Genomic DNA, 22,999 nt, shown 5'->3' with positions numbered 1-22,999 from the left:
CATCCCATACGGTATCTATCCCAAACCTGCCAGGAGCGATTTCTGAGCGCAGAGCCAGGAGTAACGTGAGCACCACAGGTGTGAAACCCCCCTCCCCCCAAAAAAAAGACACAGGGGCTGGAGAAATAGTACAGTGCTTGCCTTACACATGGCCTGAGTTCCATCTCCAGCATCCCATTTAGTTAGTCCCAAGGCCTGTCAGAAGTGAAATCCTAAATGTAGAGCCAACAGTAAACCCTGAGCACTGCTAGGTGTGGCCCAAACACCAAAAATACATGATAACACACCGTAAAGCACCCCTTCCTTCCAAATACCATTTCATCGTGGGTGACAAACTCTCCATACTCAAATCCATCTCTGACAAATCTCTTGCTTTATTTAACACACAAACTTCAACTCGTGTAAAAGCGCAGGCAATGAATGCCTCTTGGTCGCTGAGGACGGTTCTGTCCCACTGGGCTTGGGGATGGAGACTATATATGACTGTCTTTGCTTTTCCTTTCCCCAAAGACCCCAAATTATTATTTTTTTTGGTTTTTTGGGCCATACCCGGCGATGCTCAGGGGTTCCTCCTGGCTGTCTGCTCAGAAATAGCTCCTGGCAGGCACAGGGGACCATATGGGACACCGGGATTCGAACCAACCACCTTTGGTCCTGGATCGGCTGCTTGCAAGGCAAACGCCGCTGTGCTATCTCTCCGGGCCCGACCCCAAATTATTATTGTTGCCCCAAAGAAGTGCAGCACCAACTTTATCACCTTTGGCTCCTTTTTTTTATTCAGGAAGTATACACTAAATCTTTTTATACATATTTTTGTACATTCCAGAAATAAGCGAAAATAGCCATTTTAAATATGCTACAAAGTTGGCTCTCGGGGCTTAATAAGCTGTTCGAGAGGGGGACCAACCAACGGACCTTTTCCTGAAAGCACCGATGGTATCTGCAAGTCTTTTTACCAAGCTCCGCCACACTTGTGGCTGTTTGTATGTGTGGCGATCCAAACCGAGGGGAAGCGGTGACAGAGAGAATAGGTGAGTCTCTCTGCAAGGCACCAAGAACAGACAGTTCCAGCTTCCTCTCCTCAGAGTAAATCAAAAGTTTTCCCAACTTCCCATATGATCTCTCAGATAGTGCTCTCTCTGTGTGAAGACTAGATTTTTTTTTGTAAAAAAAAAAACCATTACTGGAGACAGTGAGGTGTTTCTGATTGTGCAGAAACCAAGTGGAAGAAGTTATAAATAAAGGAAGATTAAAATTACTTTAGGAAAGTTTTACATCAGTTAAACTGGGAAGACATGGACGCGCACAGCACGGGGAGACAGGGGGACTTGGAAAATGAGCTACAACTGGCACCGCGATGAAGAAACTAGGTAACACAAAAATGATTTGGGACCTGATTTTGCCATGAAGTTTGGAACAGATGGAAGTTTGCTTGTAGTCAAGACCAAATGGTACAGACTTGTTACAGAGGACTGTGCTCTGTATGCCCTGGAGAGTGAAAATGTCTATCTCGAGGTTAAAAATCCTGATGGACGTGTATGCTGGCTTTGTGCAAACTCGTCCAATCCCAGGGACGGACACAGCAGTATCAAAGAGACAGACAGGAACCGCACAGATGTCTGCTGGAGTAAGGTGATTCGGGTGGCCAGGAGTCTGTGGAGGTCCATAGCTAATAAAGCACTAGAGGGAATGAACGAGGTGACAGATCTTCAGAACGCGTCTACTTTCTTGGCCACCGGACCGGGTAGCCTTTCGTGAATCCTCAAGCGGTCCGGTGGGGCGTTCCCCCGCAACATTACGGGGTGCTCAGTTGGCTTGGGGCATCACCAGCTCATAGTGGCCCACCTGGCCTTCCTGCTTGAGCTGATCCAGCAAATCTTCCTTCCGTCGCTTCCTCCCCACCACCAGGTAGCGGTCATGGCCGACGCCGTGCGACTTGCTCTTCAGGCCATACTTTTGGGCGATCTGGTGGATCTGCTTCCTCTCATCGTTGGTCAGCTCGGTGGAGAAAGTCAAGTCCGAGTGGCTGTCGGACCGGGCGTAGTTGCGGATGATCTGCTCGATGTCCCGCTTGGCGATCCGGTTCACCCGCTCCACGTCCAGACCCAGCCCTTCGCGCTTGTGCTGCTCCTTGACTGAGATGGGCTCCCGGATGCCCTCGCCTGACTTGCCCAGTCCCCCGCCAGTCCACCCCATCTTGCGCAGCAGCTGGTTGCCGATGTTGTCCTCGCGGATCTGCTGCTTGTAGGCCTCCTCGGCCGAGCGGCCCCGGATCTCGTTCCGGGAGATGACATCCTCGACGGCGCCCTTTTTCAGGTTGTTGATGACCGTGGGCTGCGTCTTCTTGAGCAGCTTCACCGCCTCCCCGGCAGCCTCATACTTGACCGTCTTCTTCACCCCCACGGCCTCGGCGATGACCTCGCTCTCCAGCACCACCTTGCATTTCCACCGCAGGCCCGTCATGCGCTCGTAGACGTACTCAATGGTCATGCGGTTGAACTGGGCCGTGTCGTTGAGCGTGCACACGGGGTTGGTGGAGTTCTCGTACACCACCAGGTCCTTGATGTCCTTCTTCTTCCCTGAGCCCCGAGGGCATGAGCCGCTGGAGCACTGGGTGCTTTTGACGGGAGGGTAGGTGGGCTGGGTCTTCTGCAGGATCTTCAAGGCCTCATCAGCCGCTGCGTGCTTGCTGGTCTTCTTGGTGCCATAGCCCTCGGCCAGGCAGTGGTCCTGTAGGAACACCTGGCAGCGCCAGGTCCGGTTTGGCATCATCTCATACTTGTACTCGACGGACATCTTGTTGAACGAGGCCGAGTTGTTGAGGATGCCGATGGCGTCGTTGGCATTCTCGGTGAGGATGAAGTTGGTCCAGTGCTTGGCTGAGGCGCTGTAGATGGGCTGGCCCGAAGCATCTCTGGTCAGCACCACCAGGTCCTCAGGTGGCTTCAGGGCCGGAGGGAAGTCACAGGAGAGCGAGCCCACCTGGCACACCACCAGGTCCTCACCGAAAGTGTGCTTGAATTTCCGGCGTATCACCCGTACCTCAATGCGCTTCTGCAGGAGCCTGATGGCCAGCTCAGTGGCCCGATCCCGGGAGCCATTCTTGCTGCCAGCGTAGCCTGTGGTCAGGTAGATGTTTTGGCAGCGTACTTCGCAGGCATAGCCGTCGATGAGAAGTTTTTTGCTCTTGGGGATATCAGCGGGTGGGATTTCTTTCAAAGGCGCGTAGATGTACTCGGGGTTGGTCTTACAGGCCTGGATGCACCGCGTCAACATGTATGTGTAGTTGATTTTGTCGGAGCCAGCCGTCATCTCGGGATTGGAGAGGTTCTTCCAGATGGTGGCGGTGAGCTTCTCGATAAAATACTGCTTCTCGGCCACCACTGACTCTGGGAATGTCTGTGAGGTGGCAGGCTCTGGGGGGGCCGACTGGGCTTTGGCTGGTTGGGGGGTGCTGCTGGCAGTGGGCTTGGCGCCATCAAAAGGAGGCTGCATGTGGGCCGTCACCGACTGGTCTTTCGTGAAAATGAAGCCGGACGCATCGCAATACTGAGAATTCCCATCCTGTACGCTGAAGGAGTCTTGAGTATAATCTTGGAAAGCGTTGCTTGGCACCTGGGGGCACTGTGTGGGCTCCTGGGCCTCTTTCATGGGAGGGTCTGAAGCTTCTTGGCGCTCCTCGTTGGAACTACTAGCAACAAAATGCACGGGCTCAAAACGTGGTCTTGCTTGAAACTTGGAAACAGCTTGCTTTTTAGGAGGGTTCTGACCTATAGAATGAAAGTTATGATGCATTAATGTAAAAAATAGGAATATTTTTATTTTCAAAAGAAGTAGAGTCATAAGACACAGTACCAACCATCCTATAGACAAGTCACAGCATTGGGACAAGATTGCTCCCATTAGAAAAACTTTTAGGGGCTAGAGCGATAGCACAGCAGTAGGGCATTTGCCTTGCATGTGGCTGACCTGGGAGAGACCCGGTTCAATTCCCGGCATCCCATATGGTCCCCCAGCCTGCCAGGGGTGATCTTCTGAGTGCAGAACCAGGAGTTACCCTCAAGCGCCGCTGGGTATGACCCAAAAGTCAACCAATCAATAAAGTTAATTAAAAAAAAGGAAAACCTCAGCCTAAAGAGGAATGTTCATGGCCCTCATGCATGAACAGGAAAAGAAGAACTTGAAGAGAACATGCCCTTGAATCAATTATGTGTTTCATCACCACGCATGCCCAATAGATGTTTGGGCATCAGATGAGTTGAAGCACAAGTGATGGGTAATGCACCTGAGGTGTTTCTGGTAAAAATCATGTGTTGTCCAAACTGAAAGGCCTCTAAGGAAATATTCTTTTGGCTTGTAAATGGAGCAACCCTGGGCAGGGCCCTTTCACAACACTTTTCTGTTTTGATGTTAGAGGTCAGCAACTCCATGATTTTGTCTTTGATATTTAGAACCTCAAACAGAAACAAATCACTATGCCCAGCGTTTCCAATGTCAGAATCTTGGTTCTGACCTACTTTGTACAAAAGGGTGTCCTGGCTGTATTTCTAGAACAGCTTGAAGCAAAGGCCTTTTGAAATATTTGTGGACATTTTGGGGTGGGAACCAAAAACTAAGAATACTATGGGGCTGGAGCTATAGCACAGCAGGGAAGGCATTCGCTTTGCACATGGCTAGCTCAGGATCAATCCCTAGCACCTTTTAGATTCCTCCCAAACCCTCCAGGAATGATCCCTGAGAGCAGAGCCAGAAGTAAACCCTGAGTACTGTCAGGTATGACCATTAAAAATATAGACAGGAGCTGGAGAGATAGCACAGCGGTAGGGTGTTTGCCTTGCAAGTGGCCGACCAGGGAGGGACCCAGTTCAATTCTTGGCATCCCATATGGTCCCCCAAGCCTGCCAGGAGTGATTTCTGAGCACAGAGCCAGGAGTAACCCGAGTACCACCGGGTATGGCCCCAAAACCAAAAAAAAAAATACAAAAGGATGCAGCCCAAGTGATAATACAAGTGGTTGACCCAGGTTTGATCCCTGACACCCCATATGGTCTCCTAAGCCCTCTGAGGATTAATCTGTGAGCACAGAGTTGTAAGTCCAGGAAAATGTCAAAAGGCCTTTCCATCACTCTCTGTAAGGACTAATGTTGCCAATATCACTAGGAGCTGGAATTCATAACACTTTTTTAAAAAGCTACAATGCACTCTTTTTTTCATTTTTTCTTTCTTTCATGTTTGTAGTTGGGTTTCAGTTATAAAAATGAGCCCCCTCTCACAGTGCAACATTCTCAACACCAATGCCCCCTAACTCCCTCCTCCCCGACCCCCTTGCCTGTATTCCAGACAGGCATTACAATGCACTTTTCAAGCCTATATTGCAGAAGAGAGCAGCACATTTACCATCACAGGACGATGGGAGATGGCGCTTCTGACCTTTGGAAGATTTGGCCAGCACAAGGTCATAGGAGGGCATCTCCCCAATATCGATACCTTCAGCCATTTGGAGAATTTTTTCCATCAAGCGTGGGCTATACCTAAAGAAAGGAACACAATCTGCAGTGAAAACAGGGACAAATGTAGGTTTTTCATCACATAGAAAAGTTTCATGTGCAAGGACCAGACTTCATCAGGTAGAGACTCTCCTGATACAGCCCAAAGAACTTGTTCTAAAACACCAAGATATGCAATGGGAGGATTGGCCTTGGGAATCACAATATTCTCGCCTAAGATATACAAGTATCAATATCAAGAAATCTTAGGAAGGGCCTGAGCAGTGACGGAAGCGGTAAGGCATTTGCCTCGCACGTGCTAACATAGAATGGATCCTGGTTCAATCCGCCGGTGTCCCATAAGGTTCCCCCATGCCAGGAGCGATTTCTGAGCGCATAGCCAGGAGTAACCCAAGTAACCCCGGGTGTGGGCAAAAAAGAAGAAGAAATCTTAGTAAGGTGCTGGAGCAATAGTACCGTGAGGGTAGGGCATTTGCCTTGCACTCAGCTGACCAGGGTTCAGTCTCCAGCATCCCATCTAGTCTCTCCTCGCACACTGACCAGGTTGGCAGAGGAAAAGCAAGCAATCATGATGCAAACTCACTCAAAATAACTACAGCCCAGGAAAAGAAATCTCTTTTACAGACAGCCCAGACAAGACCTGAAGGACTGAGAGATCACTACATCCATTTGCCAAGCAGATGGCTACTGAGGCTCTGATACAAAAAGTCAATGAGGGAGAACTCAGACTCAAACATGGTCAGCTTTTGTGGACAAAGTCACAAAAGAAGGAAATGGAAGATGGCTCAATGGCTGAAGATCTCTACCTGACCAGTGCAAGGGGGGTAAGTTCAAACCTCAGTGCCACCCCCAGACACTGTGGTCATGCTGCCCACCCTGCTGTCAGGATTCCCAGAAGATCCATCCAAAGAATAATCCTAAAGATTTCTTTAGGATGTGCCCAGAGCAAGTGTGCCATGCTCCATTTCCTTAGGTACCCAGCAAGTTAAAACAAAGATAAATCAATTAACTCAAAATGTACCACAAAGCGATATAAAAAAACTAACCCCCTGGTTTTGCACACGGGTTCCCAGGTTTGATCCCCAGCACCATAGGATTCCAAGTACTCCAAGAGTGATCCCCAAATTCTCAGGAACACCACCCTGAAAACCACTAGGTGTCACTCCACTACATTCATAAAAAGTGAAATACAGGGAGCTGGAATGATAACACAACGGGGCATTTGACTTGCATGTGGTTGCCTTGGGTCTGATTCAAATATGTCATCCCATAAGGTCCCCGAGCACTGCCAGGAATGATGCTTGAGCACAGAGCCAGTAGTAACCGGAGCATGGCTGGGTGTGGCCCACTACCCCCAAAGTAAAATGTAAAACGTTTATAAACACTGGAGGAAATCTTCAAGATCTACAGCTAGGAGTTGGGAAAATAGTTCAAAGGACACAGAGCAGGGCAGAGTGATGGTACAGTAGGTAGGGCTTTCGTCTTGCATGCGGCCAACTCTGGTTCGATTCCTGACATCCCATATGGTCCCCCAAGCCCACCAGGAATGATTCCTGAGATAGCGCTAAATACCGCTGGGTGTGGCCACCCCCAAAACTAAAAAAGCCTATACAAATGGATAGAGTGCATGCTTTGAATGTTGGAGGGAGCCCCAGGCTGGAACCCTGCTACCACATGAGGCCCCTGAGAATAGCATACACCTCCCCAAGAAAACAAAAATAGCCCACATAAAAGATTGAGAAGAGTGCTTTGGGCCAGAATGATAGTACTGTTTGCCTTGCACACACAGCCACCCCAGGTTCAATTCCTGAGAGCTTAGAGCAGAGCCAGAAATAAGCCCTGGGCAATGCTGGGTGTGGCCCCCAAATCAAAGGAACTTTAAAAAAAAAGCACAACAAGTGATGTTTCCAAATATGGTACAATAGGACATACAAGGCAATACAAGCACGCATGTGCACACACACACAAATACAGTGTGAAAATAAAAAGCAGGGGAGGGCACCTGTATACCCCTTCACCTGTACAGGGGTGAAGGCATTTGCCTTTATTCTGCTGACCATGAATGAACCCTGCCTGATGTGTCTAAAAACCAACTACAAAGGAAAGTTAAAAAAGAGCAGGAACATCTATAAAATAAGTTTTGCCTTGTTTGGCGTACTGTTATTTTGTGTTTAGAGGTCACACCCGGTGGTGCTCAGGGGTTAGTTCTAGCTCTGTGCTCAGGAGTAACTCCTCACAGTGCTTGTGGGACCGTATGAAATGCTGGGAATTCAATCTAAGGTGAGCAGGACATAAAACAAGCTATACTATCTCCCCAATTCCATTTCTTTTCCAGAAAAAAAAAAAAAAAAATGATTCAGAGCTCCCCCTAGCGGGCCACACTAAGCAGAACTGAGGATTTACTTCTGGCTCTGGAGCTCACTGGGCAGATTTCAGGCTGGAGACCACACAGAGGGGATAAGGTGCCCACCCTACCTGTGGTTGACCCCAGTTTAGTCCCAGCACCCCATAGGTACCCCAAACCCCACCAGCAGTGGTAGGAGTAAGTCCTGAGTACTGACAGATATGGCTTAAAGTCCCCTCCAAATAAATTAAAAACTGGTTTTTTGAGCTGACCATGTTTATTTAAAGAAAAAACACAAAAACTTTTTAAAATTTAATTTCAAAAGCTCCATACCTCTGATTCAAGTTTGCTCTTAGTATTTTGTTATGTTTTCCAGCCCAATGTTCAGGGGTCACTCCTGGCTCTGTGCAGTGCTCTGGAAGCTATATGGAATGCCGAGGATCAAATCCAGGTTGACCATGTGCAAGGCAAACAAACGCCTTATTCACTGTGCTATCGCTCTGGCCCCTAACCTTTTTTTATAAAGACACTGGAATTTATAAGATTGTTTATAACCCAGTTTCAGGCATACAATATTCTAACACCAATTCCATCACTAGTATCAACTTCACTCCACCAACATCCCCAAGTTCCCGTACCAAACAGAGCTGGTGGGCTGGAGAGAGCGCTCAAAGACTTTGCATTGGGGAAGCCCAGGTTTGCTCCTCAGTGCCACATGGTCTCCTGTGTATATCCACCAGCGCAGAGCCAGGAGTGTGACCCCCTGGGGACACTATTGGGTGTAGCCCAGACCTCCAAAAAATAAGCTTCTTTATTATAAAATAGTGTGGCTACTTAACAGGATCTTGTTTTTGCTTTGGAACCACGCCCATTGGTGCTCAAGGTTTCCTTCTGGCTTTGCACTCAGGAATTACTCCTGGCTGGGCTCAGGGGACCATGAGATGCCGGGTTGAATCCAGGTAGACCATGTGTCCTTCCCACTGTATTATATCGCTCTGGACCCAGGATCTCATTTTTTATTAGAGAAACATAAACATGGAATTGAGTGATGGTTTGAATGCCAAAGGGACGTAGTTATATTTCCTACCTTCAGATACTTCTCACTCATTGGAGGCCAAAAAGATAGCAGAGGGTAGGGAAGGCATTTGCCTTAAATGTGGCTGTCGCAGGTTCGATAATCAGCCTTCCACATGTGGTCCCCTGAACACTGCCAGGACTAATTCCTCAGTGCAGAGCCAGGAATAAACTCCAAGCACTGCTGGATATAGCCCACCCCTCAAAACAAAACAAAACAAAAAACTCCAGATGCTTCTTACCCCCAAAGCCACATATCCAGTGTTTATGAAAGAAGATCAGAAAGTGAATAATTATCACACCATTACTGGAACAGGTTCTGTTTGTTTGCTTGATTTTGGGGGGCCATACTCGGCTGTGCTCAGGGTTCACTCCTGGCAGGTTGGGGGGAGGACCATGTGGGATGCCAGGGATTAACCCAAATTGCGTGTTCAGGTCCCGAAGAACAGATTCTGACCTTGAAGGAGAGTGCCACACAAGGCTCCATCCTCATCTGATTCCCCTTGCCAAACAGAGAAGCGAACCGTTTGACAAATTCCCACTGGCAAACAGATCAGCAGCACTCAAATACTGAAAGCAAGCTTATTTGCACTTCTTCTTACCTAAATATGAGAAAGATTCATTTGAAAAGTTGTATAGCGCTTGCCAGGCATACGACTGATGTGGGTTCGATACCAGGTATCCCATATGGTTCCGAGTCGTTGAGGCTGATTTCCAAGTAAAAGCCAGGAGTAACCCCCAGCACCGCTCAATGTACCTCCCCCTGCCCCCTGAGAAGAGCCATATATTCATTCTATCACATTCCTTTTGATTCATAAATTCTTTTACCAAGTTCTTAGAAGGAAAAAAAACAAAAAAATAAATTTAAAAGGAGGGATTGAGACACCGTACAGGAATTAAGGTACTTGTCTTATATGCGGCCAACCCCAGATTGTTCCCCAACATCATCCCCAAGCAAGAACTGGGAGTGCCTCGCCTCTGAGTACCAAAGTCATATGACCCCAGAACCATACTCCCCTGAAGAAAACAAACAAAAATACCTTCCTTGATGAGAAGAAATCTACACACCTTCCACTGCCTCTTTTTCTTTATTTGGGTAACACCAAATGATAGTCAGGGCTTATTCCTGGCTCTACACTCAAGAATTACTCCAGGTGATGCTTGGGGACCATCTGGGATAAGCCTGAAATCTGTGTCGGCCATGGGCAAGGCAAGTGCCCTACTCACTATCCTATTGCTCCAGCCCTTATTTAATAATGCCACTTCTGTGGCTTAAAATCAGTATCCCAGGCAAGCCATACAACGTCTGTTTCGATCAAAACTCCCCTGCCTTCAGCAGCAGCAGCCTAGTGCCAGACTAGGTGTAAATGGCAGGAGTATCGAATGTCTGTAAGTATGGTATGTGGGGCTCCCTCCATTCACATTCGTTCACCTCTCAAGATTTCTTCCAAGATTGGATTGATTTACCTATTCGCTGCTCCTCTAATTTTTATGTATTAACACACAATTCACCGGCTCCCATAGGCTGGAACTGCGTAGGTTGCCAGCACAGCTGGCTTCTTGGCCCTCAAATAAGACAGCCTGAAAGCCAAAGCAGCCCATCAAGCCTGGACAATCATGGCAAAGGTCCGGGTGTACTTAACAATTGACTTTTCTATTTTTGTTGTTTATTCTTGGGTTGCGCCTGGGGGTGCCTAGGCTTATTCTTGGCTGTGCACTCCAGCATCAGTCCTGGTAGGGTCCAAGGACTTATGCTGGGGATCAAACCTGGGCCAGCCATATGCCAGGCAAGAGACCTACGTGCAATACTATGGTTCTGGCCCCACAAGTATTTTTTAAATTTAAAGCATTGTGGATTAGACATTGTGGATCACCAACACCACCGCCAGTGTCCTCCACCAATGTCCCCAGAGTCCACCCCATACCTTATTTTCTCTCCTCCCGCTGCCCCAGTCTGCCATCATCAGACACCTTTTTAAGTTTGACTGTGACGGTCTGGGTCCCACAACCAAATTTTGAGCAAACATGGTCCAGAAGACCTTCAGAAAGCTTTCACTGGTGTTTCAGAACTTGTCTCATGAATAGCTTACCCAGGGGATCAAGTGGATCCATATATTTGAAATTAAGCAAGCAGTAAAACTCTCATGACTCAGTTTATTCAGAGGATTCCAAAAGTACCCATACTCTGGAAAGCGAAGAGAAAAAAAATTTTTTTTTGTTTTTGGGTCACACCCAGTGGTGCTCAGGGGACCATGTGGGATGTGGGGAATGGAACCAGAGTCCCTCCTGGGTTGGCTGCATGCAAAGCAAATGCCCTTCCATGTGCAGGAGAGAGAAATCACTTACTTACAAACCAGAGCTCTGATAACTTTAAAAACATTGTGGGATTGAATTTGCATCAACAGAATTGCAACAATTTCTACTGGACCATGTGGGATGTGGGGAATCGAACCGGAGTGGCTGCATGCAAAGCAAATGCCCTTCTGCTGTGCACAGGAGAGAGAAATTACTTACAAACCAGAGTCTGATAACTTTAAAAACACTGTGGGGTTGAATTTGCATCAACTGAATTGCAACAATTTCTACAAGGCCTCCCCCACAGTCACTGATTTCTAATTTAGTATGGAAGGAAATGCAGCTCTTGGGGGTCCAAGAGACAGTAAACAGAAAAGACATTTACCTGAGACCGGGAGGTGGCGCTAGAGGTAAGGTGTCTGCAAGCACTAGCCAAGGAGAGATCGCGACCAGCATCCCATATGTTCCCCCCAAGCCAGGGGCAATTTCTAAGCTTAGCCAGGAGTAACCCCTGAGCATCAAACGGGTGTGGCCCGAAAAACAAAAAAAAAGACATTTACCTGGCACACAACTGTCCCTGGTTTGATTCCCAGCACTGCATAGGGTCCTCCAAGTACTTCCACGAGTGATTCCTGAGTAAAGATAGCCTGAAGCCCCTATATGTGGCCCAACTAGTTGCCCCCCCATAGGAGAATATTGAATGTCAATTCATTTGTTATTTGGGGTAGAGTTGAGGCTATACCCAGTGATGCTCTGGGAAATCCTATGTAATGCCAGAGGAAGTGCCTTTATTTCTGTCCCAGGAATGTTCTGGGGGGAAGAATGTTTTTTTTCCCCAAAGAAAGAGGGAAGGGGTATGGGACACACACAGTGACATTCAGCAGTAACTCTTGACTCTGCACTCTGGACTTACTCCTGGTGTGGTGGAGGGAACATGTGGGATGCTGGAGATTGAGCCAGGCCAGCAACATGAGGTGAAATGCCCTAAGTAGATGTCCTAGAATCTCTCCTGCCCCCAATATACCATGATGTAAAGCATCATGACTAAGGCAAGACTTGGATTACATTTATGATGCCTGCCCATTAAGTATGTAAATTTGATCATTTACATATTTGGTTACAATGCTTCAAACAAGGGCCAAAAAAATTCCAAAAAACAAACCCACCTCAACAGGTCCTTTGTTTTCTTTTCTTTTTTTTTTTTTTTTTTTTTTGGTTTTTGGGCCACACCCCTTTGATGCTCAGGGGTTACTCCTGGCTATGCGCTCAGAAGTCGCTCCTGGCTTGGGGGGACCATATGGGACGCCTGGGATTGAACCGCGGTCCGTCCTACGCTAGTGCTTGCAAGGCAGACACCTTACCTCTAGCGCCACCTTCCCGTCCCCAGGTCCTTTGTTTTCTTTTTTCTTTTTTTATTTTTGGTTTTTGGGCCACACCCGGTAACGCTCAGGGGTTACTCCTGGCTTGGGGGACCATATGGGACACCGGGGGATCGAACCGCGGTCCGTCCAAGGCTAGCGCAGGCAAGGCAGGCACCTTACCTTTAGCGCCACCGCCCGGCCCTGGTCCTTTGTTTTCTAATGGAGATTATGATGCCCTATGCTTTTGGAAAGAAAAGACAGTATTTAACCATCGAAGCATGCTGAGTAAATAAAATTTTTCCAAGAGACAAAAGACATGACTTCCTCCGGAATCTTAAGGTCTTAGACAAAGTCAAGTACATGCACTTCTGTTTGCTACACAATAGTCCTTGAAATTTGCTATTTAATAAAAGTCCAGGAATAGCTGCTTTAAAATGTTCAATACAGGGCCCAGAGACATAGCACAGTGGTGTTTGCCTTGCAAGCAGCCGATTCAGGACCAAAGGTGGTTGGTTTGAATCCCGGTGTCCCATATGCCCCCCACCCTGTACCTGCCAGGAGCTATTTCTGAGCAGACAGCCAGGAGTAACCCCTGAGCACCGCCAGGTGTGGCCCCAAAATTTTTTTTCCATACATATCCAATTGTCTTACTCAAGTCCAAATTAAAGAGAAAAAAAAAAACTAAGATTTGGAAAAGGAAGTAAAAATGAGGGAATTTTTTGGTTTTGGGGCCACACCCGGCAGTGCTGAGAGGTTACTCCTGCTTCTGTGCTCAGAAATTGCTCCTGGGGCCGGGCGGTGGCGCTAGGGGTAAGGTGCCTGCCTTGCCTGCGCTAGCCTAGGACGGACCGCGGTTCGATCCCCTGGCTCCCCCGGCATCCCATATGGTCCCCCAAGAAGCCAGGAGCAACTTCTGAGCTCATAGCCAGGAGTAACCCCTGAGCGTCACAGGGTGTGGCCCAAAAACCAAAAAAAAAAAAAAAAAGAAATTGCTCCTGGCAGATCTGGGAACGACCATACCATATGGGATGCCGGGGATGGAACCCAAGTCTATCCTGGGTGGACTGCATGCAACGCAAACGCCATACTGCTGTGCTATATCACTCTGGTCCAAAATAATGATTTTTAAATAGAAGACTATATATCCCAATCTGATCCCCAAGACTCCTGGAAGAATAAGTGAACATTAGACAACTCTGTTAGCTGTCTTCCCACATGAGCTCCCCTTAGAACATGGGTAAGACAAAGAAGAGGGCAAACTAGTTGCCTCTGAAGATCTAGGTTCCCTATGACCCAGCAACATCACTCTAAGGTACTGGTCAAACCGAGAAAAAACACTAATAATTTGAAGAAAAAAACTATCAGCAGACATGCCAAGGAATACTCCTCTACCCCCACCTGAAATGCAAATGTACCTTTTACCATCAATAGTGGAGAATATGCCTTTGTCGGAATGATGCCCTGGGCTTTAAGTTTTGTCATCACACACAAAATAGTGGACCCAGGCCCTTTGGGACTAAATGGATAAATGTGGAGGTGATTAAGCTCTGGGAAATAAGGAGATGAAAGAACAGTTATCAGATATTTCACTCAGAGGCTAAATTCAGAATATGAAGTACCGAAGCAAACTAGCAGGTCGAAAATAAACCATGTAGACTTGGTAAAAACGATGTGGTTATTAGAAAGAAAAAGGCTTGGTGGAATGAGTATGGAGTCATTCTGGTGGCAGAGGGAAGGGACTGTAACATTGGCACAAGATACGAGACAAGCACACACAGAGGGGGTGATGCCAAGCCCATGAAATGCTATCACACTGTTACTTGATGATAAAAATTGTTTTGTTTTATTTTTTTGGGCCACATTTGATGACACCCAGGGGTTACTCCTGGCTCTGTGCTCAGAAATTGCTCCTGGCTTGGGGGACCATATGGGAAGCTGGAGGCTTCATGGTCCTTCCTAGGACAGCTTCATGCAAGGCAAATGCCTTACCGCTGAGCCATTGTGCTGGCCCTGATAAAAGATCTATTTCCCCAAATTAATGTCTCATCAAAGATCATTAGGCAAGAAATCTGTCTCCAATACTTAAGAAAGAATGTCTGGAAAACTGAATGCTCCAATAAGCCAAATATATGTAAAATTTTGGTTGAGGTTTATTTTTTTGGCTCACAATTGTAGTGCTCAGGGCCTACTACTAGCTCTGTGCCCACAGGTCACTTCTAGTGAGCTTGGGAAACCATATTGGGCACCAGAAAACAAACTTGAGTTAGCTGCATACACAGCAAGCACCCTAAACCACTGTATTAGTGGTCTAGGCCAGTGATGGCTAACCTTTTTGAGGCCGAGTGCCCAAACTGCCGCACAAAACCAAAGAATTTCCTCAAAGTGCCAGCACGTCAATTAAACCTTAATAACAAGATTTTAGTATCTAAAAACTCTTTATAAATTTTATAAATTTATTGAGGACCTTCCCGCGTGCCAGCTATAAGGCCTTCGCGTGCTACAGCTGACACGCGTGCCATAGGTTCACCATTGCTGGTCTAGGCCAACTGAATCAAAGCTTCTTGTTGCATGAAGAATACAGACACATACACCCTAAAGATTCTAACTATAAATCACAGATCCTGGGCTGGAAGGATAGTGGTGTTCTTGCACGAAGCCAACTTAGTTTGATCTGCAGCGCTGCATAGGCTCACTCTCCTGAGCACCTCCAGGAGTGAACACTGAGTACAGAGCCCCTGAGCAATGCCCGGTGTGGCCCCAAACCAAAAGAAAGCAAATCCCACTTTCTTAAGCTTCCACACTGGCAATTACTTAAGTTCTAGTAAAGTAGTTGCTTAAAAGACTATGCTGATTTTTTATTACAAGGGCTATCATCGCATTAGAAATTCTTGACGGGGCCGGAGAGATAGCATGGAGGTAGGGCGTTTGCCCTTCATGCAGGAGGTCATTGGTTCGAATCCCGGCGCCCCATATGGTCCCCCGTGCCTGCCAGGAGCAATTTCTGAGCCTGGAGCCAGGAATAACCCCTGAGCACTGCCGGGTGTGACCCAAAAACCACAAAAAAAAAGAAAAAGAAATTCTTGACAAGCTGTTTACTTTTATGAAAGCATGAAGAGAAACAGTTTCAGCAACTTAAACGTTCTAGTTTCCTGGGTTCTAAGGGGGGATGATCAAAATTGAAGAATGGGGATAAGGATATGGCTCAAATGCTAGAGCATGTGCCTAGCAACCGTGAGATCCTGAATTTAAGCCCAGCACCCAGCTCCACACTCCCATCACTGCCCAGAGAGATACCACCACAACAAAAAAATCTTTGTCTAATTGTAGGGCTGGATAGGAACGATGCTTGCCTTACACAGGTCTGACCAGGGTTCAATCCCTGGCACCCACTGGTTTTTTTGGGGGGGGGGCCATACCTGGCAATGCTCAGGGCTTAATCGTGACTTTGTGCTCAGGGATGACTCCTGGGAATGCTGAGGGAAAACAAAACCTATAGGGTGCAAGGATCAAGCCCAGATCAGCCATATGGAAGGCAAATGCCCTACCCACTGTACTTTTTGATCCCTATTATTAAAAGATCAGTGGAAAATGAGCATCATTATGGCATTTGTATTACTTAGGAACATGTAAGAAAAGCCTATAGCCTGTTTTAAAGACTCAGGTGATAGACCTTGAACAAGAAGTCACCATTTCCGCTTAGAAGGGGTTGCTTTGATCACATTTCTTGAAGTTCTGTGGAGAGCAAAAGCAAGAATTTTTTCACAAAGGAGAAGAAAAAAAACCAGGCTGGAGAGATAGCACAGGTAAGGTAAGGTGCTTGCCTTGCAAGTAGCTGACCTGGGTTTGATTCCTGGCATCCCATATTGTGTCCTCCACTCCACGAGGTGTTATCCCTATTCCAGGAATAAGTCCTGAGCACTGCAGGGTACGACCCTCCATCCCCCCAAAAAAGATTTTTGTGTAGGTTGTACAGAGGCAGATAGCAGATATTCTATGTGATATGCTATGCAAGAATATGTAACAGGGGCTGTAAAAAAGCTGTTTACCTTCATGTTGTCAACCGTGTGTAATTACTGACTGCATAGGGTCCGGTCCCCCTAAGTCCTGTCAGAAGTTCTCTGGCCACAATCAGAAGTAAACCATTTAGAAACTCGGGGTGAGGGCAAACCTTCCCACACGCACACCAAAGGGGGGTAAAAAGTACATATTAAATATTTGTATTTTGAGCTTTGAATTCTAGCCCCCAAAGATTTGGTTTATGCCCTAGTTCGGGACACAGTTTTGGAATGAATCCTAAAGTTGACAGTTACTCGTCCCTTTTGGCTCATCCTAGTCCAATATAAGGTGCTGGGTCTTCATGAAAAAACTTCTCAGAAGACTGGGGCCTAGCCCCAACTGCTGGGGTGACCCACAGTAGTCAAGGCCTTGGCCTCCATGGAAAAATAAGACTAACCCTGGGATGCTGCAAGAATGGGAACATGGAAACACTTTTAAGACTTTGCACAGAATAAAGCTCCTATCATGCATTCAGACCACACACTTATTTAGTGGTTGTTATGCACAAGGCATTTATTTGCCTAAGCACTGAGGATAAAGGTCTGACCAAGAAAGCAAACCTTTTCTCCAAAGGAGCTTACATTCTAGTGGGAGGTGAAGTTGATAATTAACACAAAGGTTGCTTGGTCTCCTCCCCTGTAGATGATATTTTTTTTATTTGGATTCAGATTTCACACTGCTTCCTGGGATATCAGAGAGATGTATAAGAATAGAATAATGGTACACCTTGACAATAGGAAGAACAATGTAATATTAAGTGAAGATCAATTTGATTTATCTGACCAGATTGCTGAAACTTCCTGGTCGCCATTAATTACTCCAGGGACCTAATCATTCTCTCTGGGGTCAAGAGATTAGACCAACCTCGATAGCATAGGGGAAAGTCTCAGGGCTGTGATGCCAACACCACACTGTAATGCTATGGTCGACAACGAAAGGCAGGAGTGGACAATCCTAGGTGTCTGGACCTGTTACAGTCGTTCCTGGAACTGAGCTGGCAGAATGTGATCTGATCATTTTCCAGTAGTTCTCATCGTTCCTAATAAAAAATTCACCATGAGGCAAGAGCAGAAAAAGGGGGGGAAGCAGCAACAGTAGTAGTCTTAAGTGTATCAATGGAAGGACGAAGGTAGGTTTGTTGTAAGGACAGAAGTCCAAGGAGTCCATTTGGAGAAAAAAAAGCTCGTTGGAACCATACCGCAGTCTCCGCTGAAGGCTGTAGGAATGGTACCCCTTCACCCTCCCTGCAAACATGCAAACACACACACAGACACAGCGCCCTGCAAACCTTCCTGGGAGACCCAATGTCAATCCTTCCCATCTTATTTAAGGAGAAAGGCAGCCAGGCCCGTTTTACAGTTCACATATCCCCGTCTTTGTTTGCGTGTACATTATGCGGAAATCTCCAAGCAGGGCAAGAAGCAAGGCGGACCCTGTAGCTAGCCGGAGAGGTGGGGGGGGGGACCCTCAGACCAACGGCTCACCGGAAGAGCCAGCCAAACCTAGCTGGAGGATTGGGGTGGTGGATTGAAGTGGTCGAGGGGAGGAGACCAGAATTAGCAACTGCCCTTTAGTCTCTTCCCCTCCCCTTAGGTCCTGTCCCACCCCCCCACTTTGCACCCCCCTCCATTTTCCCGTCCGTGCTGCACCGCGGATCAAGCTGCTTGCTGAACTGGAGAATTGTCTGCAAAAGCCTCCCTTTTGAAGGGGTTGGCTGCACAGGTTCAATCAATCAAGACTGGGCAGCTGCTATTTCTCACGCCCGGCCAAGAGCAGGTCCCCCCCCCCCCGCCCGGCTCCGCCGCGCCCCCAGGCCCACCGGCCTTTCCCCGGTGCAGCCCCCCGAGCTCCTTTGCTCCGCGATCCCTGTAGCTGGCCAGCCCCTGGCATTCGGGCTGGGAGCGTGTGCCCTCGGCTGTCCTCCAGGGGTTCCCCGATGCCAGCCCCTCAAGTCCGTGTCCGTCCCGCGCCCCACTCACCTGCACCCCAGGAAGACGTGGTTGGTCCAGGCGGCGGACAGCGCCAGGAGCTGGTCGAGCGCGGCCCCCGGGTAGCTGTGCAGGTGACGGCAGATGAAGCTGCGGCGCAGCGCCCAGTGCCAGTCGCTCTCGTGGCTGTAGCGCCACTGCTCCAGCACCGGCTCGGGCGGGGGCGGCGGGAGGGGGGGCAGCGGCGGCGGCGGGAGGGGCGGCAGCGGCGGCGGCGACAGGAAGTCGCCCCCCAAAAGCAGGCGCCCGCCAGCCATCTTCTCCGCCCCCAAGCCGGACCCCGGGCTGGCCGCGAGCGCTTCCCCTCCGGGGCTCCGTGGAATCGAGACGGGGCAAGCGAGGGCGACGGCAGAAAGCGGGTGCAGGACGCTGGCGAAGGGAAGGGGTGCTGTGCTGGACCCCCCGTGAAAAAAAATGCAAAAAAAAAAAAAAAAAGCTCAGTTCAAGTCCCGCACGGGGCAGCAAGCCCGCTCGCTCCCGTGCGACTTTTGCAAGAATGGAAAGGTGCAAAGCGCCCCGAAGCGCACGCCGGGGAGCTCCAGGCGGGTCTCGAACTGCTCCGACCCGGGCGCTTTGCAGGAGGAGAAGCGATTGCCGCCGGCACGGCTTTGCTCCCCGTTTTCCAGGCTCTCGCCTACCTCCCCGCGTGCAGCCCGGAGGTTGTGAGGCCAGTGCGCGTGCGCCGCGGCGGTTCCCGAACTTCCAAATCCCGCCGAGTCTCGCGAGAAGTGCGCTTCCCCCTCCCTCCAGCTCCCACCACGGCGCCGGCGACGTGACGCACGGGGGCGGAGTAAAGAAACCGGGGGCGGGGCTCCTGAAAGGCTGGGGTGCCGGCTTCTTTGAGGTTGGGGAGCCCAAGGGGATGAAAGCCCTGGAAGGCGCCCTCAGGGGATGATTGGCTAGGTGGGCCCGCCTACCTGCCGCTGGGCTCTGGAATTCAGGGTTCCAGTGCGCGTTCTCGGCTTTTTTCCGGGCGGGACTTTTTTCGCTCCCGCCCCGAGACACTTCCCAGGCTTCTCGGCAGGTTGGTTTTTTTTTCTTTTTCGGGTCATACCCGGCAGCGCTCAGCGGTTCCTCCTGGCTCTGCGCTCAGAAATCGCTCTCCTGGCAGGCTCGGGGGACCCTATAGGATTCGAACCGGGATCCATTCTGTATTGGCCCCCTACAAGGCAAACGCCTTTCCTCTGCGCTGTCGCTTCAGCCCCAAAGAGATCTCGAGCACTTTTGCACCTTCCTTACCTTCGTGTTTTAGGGTGAAGACATTGGGGATTCAGGGAGGAAATAACTCTCCCCCCAAAATCATCTCCAAGGCCCCTGCCACTTGCTGACAATTATGAGCGCGTTGTTCAGTTGTTCATTCATCGGGATTGCAAGTATCTGGAGTTCGTGGATCCATGCAAAACCTGCCCCAGTGGACGAACACCCCCCCCAATAACGCCAGCAGTGGTTCTTGAGCAATGCTGCTTGTGCTGAATCCCTGCCCCAGTGAAAGACGATGAAATTAGATATTTCCAAACGCCTGCCAAGTACTAGAAACCTAAAGGTGGTCCCCACAGATGGTGAAAAGTTGCAGAGCTGAGCTGCAAAGTTAAAGGGCTCAGTGTATGTTTTGCATGAGGGATGTTGAGTGCGATTCCCACAAAGAATGGTTCCCAGCAGAGTATAGGGCCAGGAGTAGCTCCGAAATGCTGGATGTGACCCCAAACACCTCTCCCCTTCGAATAGCAAACCTCTTAGTCATCCCACTGCCAAATTTACAGTCAGTTTTCTTACCCCTATCTGCCAACCTGTTTCACTGAAATTATAGTGAATACTTGCTCCTGGGACAACGAGGCTTTGCATACGGGACACAGAAAGGAGACCGAAGTCCAGGTTGCCCCATGGGATGCAAAACCCACTTAGCCCAAACAAAAATAAAACTGTTGTATTAAATATTAATTATATAGCCCTGGTGGTGGATGGATGGAAGATGGAAGGATGGTGAGGCCTTTCTCGGCCCAACCCAGTGCCTGCAGCCCCTATGGCCTGGCAGGTATGAAGGTTCAGGATAACGGCGAACAAATAACCCACAGGCAGTCGGTTGAAGTTTTAGGAGACAAAGTTTTATTACAAGACCCTAACCACCATGTGCATTGTTCTCACATGGCATCTAAGCTAACCAGCCTCTCTGTATCCAGCCTGTCTCTCTCCACTCCAAGCTGTCTTCTTCCTCAGTCTCTTTCACCCTTTCCCCAGGCCACTTGAATTACCAACAACAGACCCCTTCCAGCAGTGGGAGGGTCTCACTATCCAGGTAAAATAGGCAGAAAGTTGGGAGAAGAGTAACAAAAACTACAAAGATTAAGTAGTGGGGCCAGAGCACTGTGCCGTTTGTCTTGCACACAGCTGACCCAGGAGGGGCCTTGGTTTGATCCCGGCCATCTCTTATGGTCCCCCGAGCCAGGAGCAGTTTCTGAGTACAAGGCCAAGAGTAACCCCTGAGTGTCACTCGGTGTGCCCCCCCCAAAACCCCAAAAGATTAAGTAGTTATATTAGCAGATTTAGTTATAAATCTTGATTATATAAAGTTATGTCAGCAAATTTATACAGTACCTACAGGACACTCAAGTTAGCAGGAAAACAATGGAAAAAGAAATAGCCGGCCTTACAACTCAGTGACAGCACAGCACATGCAAGTGCTATATGTGAGACCCTGGGTTCAGCCTAAAGAATTTCTCTCCAGGGCTGGAATGACAGCACAGTGGATAAGGCGTTTGCCTTGCATGGGGCTGACCCAAATTTAATCCCGGGCATCCCACATGGTCCCAGGAGCACCTCCAGGAGTAATTCCTGAGTGCAGAGCCAGGAGGAACCCCTGAGCCTCTGAGCACTGTCCGGTGTGCCCCCTAAACAAAACAAATAATTGCTCTACCCACAAAAATAGAAAGAAAGGGAAACTGGGCTTTTGCTTGAGGTCTTAGAACTAATTAAAACTGGGGAGAGGGGCCAGAGAGATTTGACATTTGCCTTGAAAGCAACTGATTCAGGACAAAGCACCAATTAAGGACTAATGGGTTCAAATCCGGCATGCCATATGGTCCCCTGTGCCTGCCAGGAGCAATTTCTGAGTGCAGAACCAGGAGTGACCCCTGAGCGCAGCTGGGTGTGACGCTCCAAAATAAAAAAATAAGACTCGGTAGAAACAGTCCTATATACTGGGACCAGAGTGATGGTTTACTGTAGGCTGAACCCCGCCAATCAAGGTTCAATTCCCAGCATTTCATACTGTCCCCAAAGCACTGCTTTGGTAATTCCGGAATGCAGAGCCAGGACTGTCCCCGGAGCATCGTCAGGTGTGGTCCGAAAACAGAAACAAAAAAGTTGCACTATTAGGTGAATCACTGGAGAAGGCTGCAGGCAGCTCTGGAAGATTCGTGAATATCACGAGTGGTATTGGTCATAGAAGTAGACATAGAAGAGGCATGTCGGGCCCGGAGAGATAGCACAGCAGCGTTTGCCTTGCAAGCAGCCGATCCAGGACCAAAGGTGGTTGGTTCGAATCCCAGTGTCCCATATGGTCCCCCGTGCCTGCCAGGAGCTATTTCTGAGCAGACAGCCAGGAGTAACCCCTGAGCACCGCTGGGTGTGACCTAAAAACAAAAACAACAACAACAACAACAAAAGAAGAGGCATGTCCTCTTCTACTGACTAGAACCCCCAGCTCAGGAAGGTGACTTTGGCCCTTTGTCTGTTTATCAATATTATCACATCTTGTGCGGGAAGGGTAGATTAGACAAAGAAGAATGTATATTCTTTTTGTTTCTTTTTTGGGAGGGGGTCACACCTGGCAGTGCTCAGGGGTTACTCCTGGCTCTATGCTCAGAAATCGCCACTGGCAGGCACAGGGGACCATATGGGGTGCTGGGATTCGAACCACCGTCCTTATGCATGAAAGGCAAATGCCTTACCTCCAAGCTATCTCTCCAGCCCTCTTTTATTGTTTTTGAGTCACACCTGCTGGAGTTCAGGGGTTACTCCAAGATCTTGGCTCAAAATCGCTCCTGGAAGGCGTGGGGGTGGGGGGGACACACCATATGGGATGCGGGGATTCAAACCACCATTGGTCCTGAATTGGCTGCATGCAAGGCAAATACTTTACAGCTGTGCTATCTCTCTGGCCCATATTCTAACACTTGACACTCTTCCATAATGGTTTATTCCCAGGACCATTCCTCTCATTCCACCATGCAGGCTGATTTTATTTAGGGAGGATATTGCTGCCAGTGGTGCTCAGAGATCACTCCCTGTTGATACTCAGGGAACCCAGTGTGGTACTGGGAATCAAACTAGGGCCTTGTACAAGGTAAGCACCTTACCCCTATGAACTGTCTCCAG

The 22,999-nt window shown here is 48.7% G+C and overlaps 1 protein-coding gene across 1 annotated transcript; it reads right to left on the bottom strand.

Annotated features, from left to right (window-relative positions):
• Positions 1-1,318: 1,318 nt before the first annotated feature.
• On the bottom strand, positions 1,319-18,992 carry NKRF (NFKB repressing factor). Its single transcript, XM_049767561.1, has 3 exons — positions 18,617-18,992; positions 5,398-5,531; positions 1,319-3,770 (listed from the first exon to the last, which is right to left on the bottom strand). The coding sequence occupies exons 1-3, from the start codon at positions 18,880-18,882 to the stop codon at positions 1,807-1,809; spliced, it is 2,364 nt and encodes a 787-aa protein (XP_049623518.1). The 5' UTR covers positions 18,883-18,992; the 3' UTR covers positions 1,319-1,806.
• Between the last annotated feature and the right edge of the window lie 4,007 nt (positions 18,993-22,999).

Source organism: Suncus etruscus, chromosome X (assembly GCF_024139225.1).
Source record: "Suncus etruscus isolate mSunEtr1 chromosome X, mSunEtr1.pri.cur, whole genome shotgun sequence".
Classification (NCBI taxonomy): Eukaryota; Metazoa; Chordata; class Mammalia; order Eulipotyphla; family Soricidae; genus Suncus; species Suncus etruscus.
The sequence above is the reverse complement of the archived record's forward strand: the minus strand, read 5'-3'. Positions and strand labels throughout refer to the sequence as shown.

Bases quoted from the DNA above. Each gene is read 5' to 3' on its own strand.
- NKRF (XM_049767561.1), bottom strand. From the start codon at position 18,882: ATGGCTGGCGGGCGCCTGCTTTTGGGGGGCGACTTCCTGTCGCCGCCG. The intron at 5,532-18,616 runs GTGAGTGGGGCG...TCCTTTCTTTAG, and splicing joins CACGTCTTCCTGGGGTGCAG to GTATAGCCCACGCTTGATGG. The intron at 3,771-5,397 runs GTAAATGTGCTG...TTCATTCTATAG, and splicing joins TCTCCCATCGTCCTGTGATG to GTCAGAACCCTCCTAAAAAG.